At 43.7% G+C, this 10,797-nt stretch overlaps 1 protein-coding gene across 1 annotated transcript in view; it reads right to left on the bottom strand.

Moving 5' to 3' along the window:
• Positions 1–469: 469 nt before the first annotated feature.
• NUP214 (nucleoporin 214) overlaps positions 470–10,797 on the bottom strand; it is a gene marked incomplete at both ends in the record, with an annotated part of 39,091 nt that continues 28,763 nt past the window's right edge. Inside the window, 7 exons of the mRNA XM_079544650.1 lie at positions 470–503; positions 1,203–1,227; positions 2,070–2,212; positions 5,258–5,429; positions 6,970–7,119; positions 9,286–9,442; positions 9,947–10,017. Coding sequence (XP_079400776.1) covers positions 470–503; positions 1,203–1,227; positions 2,070–2,212; positions 5,258–5,429; positions 6,970–7,119; positions 9,286–9,442; positions 9,947–10,017 — 752 coding nt within the window. The remainder of the gene's footprint in view (positions 504–1,202; positions 1,228–2,069; positions 2,213–5,257; positions 5,430–6,969; positions 7,120–9,285; positions 9,443–9,946; positions 10,018–10,797) is intronic.

Raw genomic sequence — 10,797 nt, 5'->3', positions numbered from 1 at the left:
AGTGAGATAAGCATGCACCCCATCCTATACTTAAAATTAGCAGGGCAAGCTTCAGCTCCTTCTTAAGAGCCAAGGATAATCAATCATTTACTTCAATGAAAAATGTGCTGGTTTGTATCCGAAACCAACTTGAGCTACTTACTCCTTTATCTGGGCATAGGGAAGGGCAACAAAAAGCAAAGCTGACAGAAGGCTATGAGCACAGGGCTGGCAATCACACCTCACACGTGTTTGTTTCTTCATGATCCAGGGAGATAAGCCCTTCCAACACAAGTAGCATCAAGACAGATAAAACTGTTTAATACAGAACGAAGATAGCTGCTGCATAAAAATAAGGATATTTAAGGGAAAAAAAAAAAAAAGTCTGACATTTTGTATTTAAACGAAAAGCTGTATGGATATTGATCACACAGGTGACTCATGAACGTAGGAGCTACAGCACAGTTCTCCAGGAGAGTTCAGGATGTTCTTAGCTTCTCCATCCGCTAAATCCAGAGGAAGATCTGTGGAGCAGAAAGAAAAAAAAAAGAGCACAGCAGTGAGTGCTGGAATTTCCCTCAGGCAGAATTAATTTAGCAGATCAGATCTCAAAGAGACTTCCAGAGCATCAGAAGCTTATTATGGGGATGTACTGATATTTCCAGCATCTTTTACTTGACGCTGCATCAATACATACTGCTAGATATAATTGTGCTCATTCTAAAGCTTATCATCCAGAGAAATATTCTACTTGGTAGGGAAGCAAAGTTTAAGAGTCTTGCTAAAAGCAATCCATCCATTCAGTGGCAGAGTGGATCACAGCGTTAACCTCAGTTCTCAGTTCAGTTCTTCAGCTGTAAATCACCATCTCAATTCAGCCAGAAAGGAACTGATTTATTTCACACCCTCTTTCAAGCTGACAAATGGAGTAGTAGCCAGATTCGCAGGCACAGCTGGAGCACACGCATGGTGTGCTCGAGGGGCAGAGGGAGGAGATGGGGATGAGGGTGACCTCAGTGAAAGCCCTCTCTTCTATGAACAACTTATCCCACTGGAAGGCACACAGAGCATGGACTACTAGCCCTGTGCACTGACATTCAAAAGGAGATCAGAACTTGTATGTTGCTGCTGCTTTCAACACTTGTTCTCATGCACTGCTCAACTGCTTTATTCTGGTTCTGTTCGTACTCTTAACGAAGAATTAGACATGAGAGGGTACTTACGTGTTAGTTGATCCAAAACCAAACCCTGGAAGAAAGGCAAAAATAGAAAAACCATGGTTAGAAGTGAATGCTTAAGACACACAGTACGCGTTCCCTCCTGCACACCAATAGAGAAACATTTCTTTCCTGCCTTAGGCCAGGGAAAGCGATGCCCGAACAATGGAAGTCAAATCCCCATCTAGAAGAAAAGTGACTTGGCTCAGCTCCTGGGAGGGCTGTGCTTTCACTGCTAATCTGCTAGCTTCATTCATTAGCACCAACTGCATACAATGAGCCTGCTTCATTCACCTCCCCACAATAAGAGGGCTGCTTTCTGAGGATGGAGTCTGTGCTTAATGCAAGCCAGCGGTGGCAGGCCACCAATGAATGTATGTGTTCATTCTCAAAGGCTGTTCTCTGCCCTGTGTAAATCCCTGCAGCTTCACCAAGCTTCATCAGGTAAAAAACCTGGCTGTTGGTGCTCTAGCTCAATTTGGCAGCACGCATTCTTTGCTTGCATACAGCCACCCATGCACACAGCACCGAAGAGATATTTGCTGCTTCTCAATATTTTTGTTTGAGAAGAGCAACTCCACAAAAAGAGGTGAACAGCAGTAATCAGGTATAGTATAAAGAAGAGTAATTTGAGTGAAAAGCAATAATCAGGTGTAGTACAAAGAGGAGCAATTTATTCACATGCAAAGCAGCAAGTGATGGAATCATGAGATTAAGTCAGATTAATCTCTGCAATGACTTCTCTAGGCCACAGTGCCTATACAGGAGGACCACGCTCTGTTTTTAGTGGGGAGCTGAGCAATCACAGTTGAGTTCCAGGGAAACCTGGAGATGTGGGACCTGTGAGACTTACTATAGTTGAGTTTCTCCTACCTCCTCCACCTGTCCCAAAAGCAGAGAATCCACTGCTCTGTGTGCCAAAACCAGTACCCTGCTGTGACAGCGATCCAAACGTCGGGGTATTCTGATTTGCTAACGTGCCAAATGATGCTGTGTTGTTACTGGTACCACCAAACCTGCAGTTTAAAAGAGAAAATTTGTGTTTGCAAGTTCATTCTCACTCATAGTGGAAGCTTTCCCCACAATGAAAACAGCACACTCCTTACACAAGGATACATCAGTAGAGTGGTATCACAAGACACAAATGATTGTACATTCTGGAAATGGATTTCCTTGATGTAGGAAGAACTGCTGCAAGTGGGAACGTCTGCACAGCCCCCATCCCTAATGTCCACCTGGCAGATGGGCAAATGTGTTCATACTTACACAAAGAACATTTTCAAGTGCTTGGCAATGCCAACACCAGCCACTGAGTAGAAGACCTTAACCCACCCCGAGTAACATTCACCCTTAAAGCTCAACAAGTACAGCACTGTTGTATTTCACAACCAGGGCAGCAAACAGCAATTTACTTCAGGTTGCTCATGGCCAGGACACAAAGCAGAGCCCACGTGCACAACTCAGACTCCCAGCTTTCAGACAGCACCTCACCCACTGCCACACAAACGGCCTGCAGGCTTCCCAGATCCTCTCTCCCCAGCCCATTTGGAAGCTCCACCGCTTCCCTGAGGATCTGCACCTACTTGGCTACTTCCCCACCACACCTTTGGATTATTTCCCCTAACTGCTTTTGGAAACTGAAATGAGAAACACATTTTTATATATGGAATTGATATCTCCTTTCTCCACCCACTCCATCCAACCAAGCCCTGTAGAGCTATCAGCGTGACACGCTAACGAGACCATGATACGCATTATGGTTCCCTACCCCCACGTACACTTCTTCCAAACCTGAATGCTAGAGGAGCACTCAAACAGAAGCTTCAGGCGTTTCTCTCTTAAACCAGGCAAAATACAGACACAAAATATTCAGATGACAAGCACTGCTAAGAATCTGCAAGCACACAGTGCTGCTGACACCAACCCAGTACCAGCCCTCCCCTGAGCAGGCTGCCAGCCACGCTGAACAGCGTTCCAGCTTTGCAAGGCTGTGCTTCAAATGCACTCTTGTCATTTCTGACTTAAAATAGGAAGCGACAGCGCATTAACCCACCTCTCCATCCATCCAGATCTAGTAGAGAATTAAAAAAAAGGAAAAAGAAAAGCAGCAAAAATATCAAAACCTCTCTCTCCAGATAAAGGACAGTCCTTGCAGCAGTGTGACAAGCAGTTTGCCTGCTAAAGGACATCACCTCTCCTAGTCTACACAGACTGTGCACACTGCCCCCCACACTGCATTACAACAGGGCAGCTGAGTGACTTTGCAGCTTTGGCCTCATTTACCAATCCTGGGCTGGCTCCTGGCCCACGTAACCTGCAGGCAGCATCAGTTCAGAACCATGGATGTGGATCTCCCAGCAAGGGGAGAGCAGGTTTTGTTGTTCTTTTAGAAAAGGAGCGAGGTGAGAATATGCAGTGAAGAACAAGAGGGTTTTGCAGTGCTCTGTCTGCTCAGGACTATGCCATTAAATGCACAAATCATGTCTGACAGGAAGCAGTGGTGAAAACAGCGACAAGGAAGCGCGGTTCAAAGTGCTTCTTCCAGCTGCAACCACAAGAGCAAGCCTGCTGAAAAAGGCTGAGCGTCGTGCAAGCAGGAAAACAGCTTAAGCTGTGGAGAGATTCTGTTTATTTATTTCACATACAGAAGGCATGAGATCCAGTCATTGCCTGGGAACAACTGAAGCAAACCCATCTCACCCAGATGTTCAGGTCTTTTGTGCAGCTCCGACATAAGCAGGATTGAGAGGCACTTGAGGTTAGTTTATGAAAGCAAAACCTTATTTGCTCACAAACAGCCGGAATTTCAGACTGTTTAAAGAAGTGTAGTGGTTTCTATTTTTGATACCTAAGTCATTTAGCAAGTGATGCAGATTCTTCAGAATTGAAGGAACAGTGAATCACGTATTTAAGCTAGAAGGAACTGGCAAGTAACTGCACTGGAATTGTGATTTTGGAACTCTCTCCTACAGAGGAAGGCGGAAAGGAAGTCCTGCACAGGACTAAATCACACTCTGAACTATGGCACTTTATGGCAGGACTTGTAAAGTTGCCTGGGGATTTTGAGTGCATTCAGTTTCAGTGCAAAAATCATGCAGCACGGCACTGAGAGATGGAAGTGAAGAAGGTATCACTTGATTTAAGTGCTGACATCTCTACGAGCACATCCTTCTTTGTGGGGATCTAATTAGGCTGTTTTTACCCTTTCCAAAGGGAATCTCCAATCTGCTGCACCAGAGTTCAGGGTGCTGCTGAAGAACCTAGCTGAGGCCTCCCACAGCTCGAGGGTGCCCTGGCAGATGGGTATCTAACCAGCCTCACGGGGGGATTCACAGGTACACTGCAGGATGTTCTACATAAAGGCAGTTCATCCTGAAACCAGGATGAGACAAACACTTGTGAAATGTGTAAGCACTGAGACTGGGAAGATGACCAGTCTCCTTTTTTCTAATTGGGTCAAACAAATCCTGATATAACTATAGGACATGCAGGTGAGTTGCTTGCAGGTGGCACAATGCTGAAGAGGTGGATTTGCTGCCTACTGCAGAAGTTGCTTTGTAAGGTTTGAACTTCTTTATTTGCTGAGCTAAAGAAGGAATCAAGTGCTTACCTGCTCTGGTGCCAAGCACAAACTTAAGAGATAAAGAAAAAAAATGATCAGTGTGAGATAAACACAACTCACACTGGGACCACAGGCTGTTCCAGGTACCTCCTCCCACCCTCCAAAGGTGAGAGAACAGACCGAATTCCCATGAGCATCCCTAGCCCAAATCTCACAGGTAGATAAGGTGGCTCTTCAGCGTCACAGACGGTATTTGTTACTTTCCTTGCTTGGCATAAATTGTAGGTCTCCAACTGAACACATCAAGCGTGCACACAGAAAACACTTCACTTACATGTAAGATCACTCCCATTCCCCATCAGACATTACATCCTCCGGGGCAAAGGCTTTTGCTTTATGCCAATTAAAGCCTTTCCCCTGCTGGAGAGGTAACTAAGCACAGGAGGAGCTGTAATGCAAGGAGATTACTTTCCCAAACCCTGGCCCCACGTTGGCTTACCCAAATCCTCCGGCGCTGGCTGCTGCCGTGCCCTCGCCGAACACTTTGCCTCCCGTCGAGCCCAGAGGGCTTGAAAAGGTTGGGGCTGAACCGAATGCTGGCACCCCTCCAAACCCAGGGGATCCCCCAAAAGTGGGAGGGCTGCCGAACACTGGAGCAGCACCGAAGCCACCTGAGCAAAACAGAGGCAAAAAAATAAAGAAAAAAAAAGGACAAGGATGTAAAGTAAACAACAGTGAAGAAAGAAGTAAAGAAAGAAGAAAACTGCATTTCCAAGTAGACAATCTCTACGAGGGAGCGTTCATCTTGTCCATCATCCAAACAAACAAAACCCACTGCTACAAAGCTTCCAGACTGCAGGATAATTTGGTACAAAAGAGGTGAATAGGAAAAGTGCCTGAATACGTGTGGAAAAACACTAGACAAATTAGGAGACTACCCACAGGAGACCACACTCAGGGCCTCCTGAACATGCAAACATGAAATCAACTCATCCTCCAGGGCTGGTAATAAATCCAGGGTGGTAACACATCATTCATGCTTGCACAGTGAGGCAGGATCTCTACCTGCTTTATGTATGAAGACCAGAATCTTAATTGAGACAGCAAGCATGCACAGTAACTAAGTTTCAGTAATTATACATACAACAGGGAACAGAGATGCTTTCATTGTTATAAAAAAAGAAAAAGATCCTTCTGGAGCTCTGAACAGACTTCTACACTACTCTATGCTCATCTACTGATATTATTGGCCTGTTTCTAATTGAGACTGTGGAATGTGAAGGACACCTGCTCTTTTGTTTGACTAGGGCTGAGGACTGGGATAGCACCACACATTTTAATACCCTGGGTGAAATTCTAGTCCATGTCAAGGTAATGGATACTGTTTGGCTGTAAATACAAAAGGCCTGGAAAAAATAAACTCTAGGCCTGAATTATTTAAACATAGATCAGCTATCTCATTACCCTTAGTCTAGGAAGTTAGAGTATTTACTGGAGGGGCTGAAGCTTTGCTAGGGATATGCTTTCTTTTGCAACTAATGTTAACAAGTAGTGGAGAAAGAAAAGTTAAACATGCAAGTAGTGAGTGCAGAACAAAATAATAATAAAAAAAAAAGACTGAAATTCTCTATATTTGATTAAGTTAATTCAATCAATAGAACCAACAGCTCATTTCCCAAGAGAGGGAGCTGAAGCATGTCTGATATCCACATCATGGAGGAAGCTATCCCAAAGTAGAAACCTGTGCATTCACTCACATGAAGAAATGGGAACGAAAAGGGTTACAAAACCCAGACTGAAGTTTGGAATATAATTTTCCAAGGAAGCAACTACAAGAGGAAAAATCTGTTCAATTCCATAGCCTGTATTTTAAATTGCACACTAAGTAAGACCAGCACTAATTCACACAGCTCCCTGCCTTTAAACCACAATGGGGATTTCTGGAATGAACCACTGAAAATGCAGTTCACTTGAAGTTTCTGCACAGAAGATTGTAAATCTCTGTCTTGGATCCACCAGTTACATACTCTGGGGTTGCTACCTACAGCTTAAAAAGCAATGCTAGTAACACATACTGATTAATTGTCCACAGACATTTCCTGCACAAATAAACAAAAGCCCGGGCTTGGTACTGACATAAAACCAGCAGAATGCTCTACCAAATAGCTGACACAAACATGAGTGCTCATAGAGAGTGGGTTAACAAAGTACCTGCTTTGGTCGGACTAGAGAACCCAAAGCCTTGAGACGCCACGCTGCCACCGCCAGAGCTGAAAGTGCCTGTAGGTTTCTGGTCTCCAAAAGATGAGTTGCCAAATCCAAAGGCCTTGGCTCCACTGTTCCCAAATAAGCTAGAAGAATCTGGGGAGATAAAGGTTACTTGTGAAGCTCATAACACACAACATTCTGTGCCACACCTCATTGCTGGGTTGGGAGAAAAGGAAACCCCTTTAACTTCCCCAGTCCTCACGCACAGGAAAGAGCACCTTGCAGAGGTAAGCTGTTTTCTCCATCTCTTCAGGGGTTTGCAGTTCTACCAAGCCATTCTCACGGACCACTAAGGGCACTTCATTATTGCAGTCTGAATGAATAATAGTAGGGTCACGATATTGAGATTTCTAGCACATCCCAGTGACAGATGATTTGTCAGATGACACTGACACACTGCAGTCAGTAGAAGTCAGTCACTCCAGTGAGAAATCAGAGTAACCCAATTGTCTTTTCTTGACAACACAAATATCCATTCACCACAACTACAGACCCTCTGTTCTTACGGCACTGGCCAGTATTTCTTAACACAATTATTTGACAGTTAGAATTACAGGGCCTGAAAGCAGGAGCCACACTTTGCCAGCCTCACAGAGGCTGTTTGTATTTCATGAGGCTACAGAGAATTTGACCATCTAGCGAGCCAAGGGAGAACAGCTGAAACCTTTCCCTGCTGAACCATGCATTTTATTTCATCACAAAACCCAATACTGCAATAAAGGAGGACTAAGTTAACAAGGATTGAGGACTGACCTCAACCATTAATCTCAGTGGCTCATTAAAGAGGCCATAAAAGAAACAGATTTGCTCTCACAATGCTTTAGATGCTACTTTCAGCCACATGGCTAATTCTACAGCTTTCCTTTGTTCCTCTACTTTCACGCCTTAGCCACTGCTCCCCCACTTCGTGCTTCCTAGCTGCTGGGCTCCACCCCTCCTGTTTTCCTCTTCTATCAAATCCATCTCGCAAGTGACGAAATAAAAAAGCTGGGCAGTCTCTACGAAACAAAAGCCACAGCTAAGAAATAGTTATCAGCAGCTTCTGTGGCATACAGATACAGATAAGGAAAGTAGACCTGCAAAAGCTGTGAACAGAAGGCACGAGTGAGCCTCAAACTAATTGCTACAGCACAGAACAGCACAGATACACCTCAGCACAAATCTTAGAGTATTACCAAGACCCATGAGCCTGGTAATCTCAAGACTAATGTGCTTTTAATCCAAGCCTGGCAATAAAAATAGATCTTTACATCAGTGGGCAGTGATCGATCCTTGCATTAACAGTTAATTGTTTAGAGCTTCTAAGAAAGGATTCCTAATAGAACCCTTAAAGTCCTTCTTGCAAAGGAACCTGGGGATACCTTGCTGTACTCTCAATACTTCCCCTGCCATCTTTTGTGAGGTTGCTTGGCTGGGCAAGAAGCAACATGTGGGAGGGCTGGTTTGGCACTTCACATGCAGATCAATTCAGCTACAACACCCATGTGAAGCGATGCCTGCTAGCTGGCAACCAGCACAAAAGGAAAGCCAAGCACTGAGTTCCTTCTCCTAAAGAGAACTTTAAGGCAATTCCAGACACCTGGAAGGAACCTGCCCTGTTTACCAAATCTGGATAAGAACTGACAAACGGAACTCTACAGCTCTGCTTCCTTACCAAAAGGGACTGCATCCCCAAAACGATTACTGAGTGTATTTATTTTTCTTAACTACAAATATACAACTAAAGAAAAAAAGGTATATCCTAAGCAATAACTGAGAGCTTATCCATGCAGCAAGTTTTAATCCAATATGTTATATATGCTGCAAAAAGACACTCATGTCAAGGACAGAAAGCTGAAGAAACTGCTGTCCATCACATGCATTGACTTGGTTTCACCTACGTATGAGATGCAGTGGCTTTTTTTAGAGTGCAAGGAAAAGCTTCCTAACTTCAACTAAGTTCGAAGCAGACATTCAGAGACAAGAATTTAGAGTATTTGATTTTAAAAAGCACTTTGGTTACAGAATTCCATGAAGAACATAAATATCCTTTGTATTTCTCCCCTTTGCTTGTTTGTTGCAATTGCTGCCCTACTTATTTTCCATAAACCTAGAAGGAAAACTACAGAAGAACACATCACACATCCTGTCTGCCTCTGTTACCCCTACAAGCCTTTCATGTCAACAGAGAATTTACTCAAAGAACAGCAGAAAAGCAGATGGGATCACAAAGCAGATGGGAATCAGAGCACATTTTGTATTCTTGTTTTCTTCACTTACTCTGGGAAGCTGCCGATCCAAATCCTCCACTGGAGGAACCAAAAGGATTCTTATTGGCTGCATCCTGACTTGGCTTTCCTCCCAAACCAGTGAAGAAGCCTCCACCTCTCCCGCCGCTTCCAGATCCAAACAGGCCTCCAGTGGAAGAGGACGACTGCTAGGACACAAGAAGGGCAAGAATGGGGATTTAAACAAAGTCAAAGCAGCTCATGCCCCCAGGGGTGACTTTCCCAGCTCTCTGAGGTACCAAGCGCTGAAGAACCAGTGAGCAGACTCTTCAAACACACAGCACAATGAAATCTGACTTGAGTCTCACATCTCATCTACAGAACAAAGTATGCCTTTGAAAAACGCTCCATGTTGCCCAAGTGACTAAAAAAGAAAACTCCACTTTCCACTTGGCAGGGAATAAAGGCAGGCTTATACTCCATCCCTACCTTATCTCCCCCATGATTAGATGTTTGTTTCTGCACACTCCTTGGAAAACATGCAGATGCAGTTTTGGTGCCTCCTACATTAGCAAATATCTTCAGTAGAGCCTAGGACAACTTCTACTGACCACATCAAATTCCCCCTTTGCTACTAGAAGCAGGTAGAGCACCCTGAACAAATCCACTGTATGTAACATTCCCTTATTTCTGCAAATGCAGTAAATACTTGCCTGCCCAAAGACAATGCCTCCAGTATTTGCTGCTTGCCCAAACACAGAACTCGTGTTGCTAGAACCAAAACCTGCCAAGAAAAGAAAGGAAAATTCATCACAAGAACTGTTTCTAGGATAGAAGACAAACCAGGGAGGCAATACTAGTCCAGAACAGGGAAGGACAGATCTCCTATGCCAAAACACCAGGATACAAATGATGTTACCAAACGTATCTAGGTTGGTAAAGTTTGAAACGTGCCAACAAATAATAAATTCAATTGACAATGTATTTGAAAGCCAATAAACAAAAGGCCTTTTGACTTATGGGATTGTTGCTACCAATATGAGAGAACTGAATTTTTTTTAACGTTGCTATAATAATGCTGCAAGTCATGGACAAGTGCACTGTACATTTTGATTTCCCCTGTGTAGAGAGGATCTGTGCTTTGTTACCTAAAGATTCCTTTTATAGATTATGAAACGTTTTGATTAAAAAAAGAACTCCCCATTCCATTTCCCAGTTCACTTAAATGTGCATTTTGTAATAAAACTTGCAGCTTCTATGATTAGGAACACCTTTCTCAAGTTCATTTCCTCCAGTTTAACTATTCTCTGTTACTGTAGTTAAAATGAACAAGAAGTTTTGCCTGCAGTGCCATCATTTTTAATTAAATGAGCCTAATTAGGTTTTCTTCTTTGGAAATACATGCTTTCTAATATTACTATGTATGTTTCTCTTTTCCCTGGAAGCTCTCTGAAGATTAGACAGGCAAAGCTGTAGAAAAAATCCCAATATATTGCAGCAATGTGAACAACAACAGGAGATTGACAAAGAAGGTCTGGTCTGGGCAAGTGTCCAATTTAATTGT

This window comes from Tetrao urogallus (genome assembly GCF_951394365.1).
Source record: "Tetrao urogallus genome assembly, chromosome: 19".
NCBI lineage: Eukaryota > Metazoa > Chordata > Aves > Galliformes > Phasianidae > Tetrao > Tetrao urogallus.
Note: the sequence above shows the minus strand (reverse complement) of the source record. Positions and strands in the feature narration are given on the sequence as shown.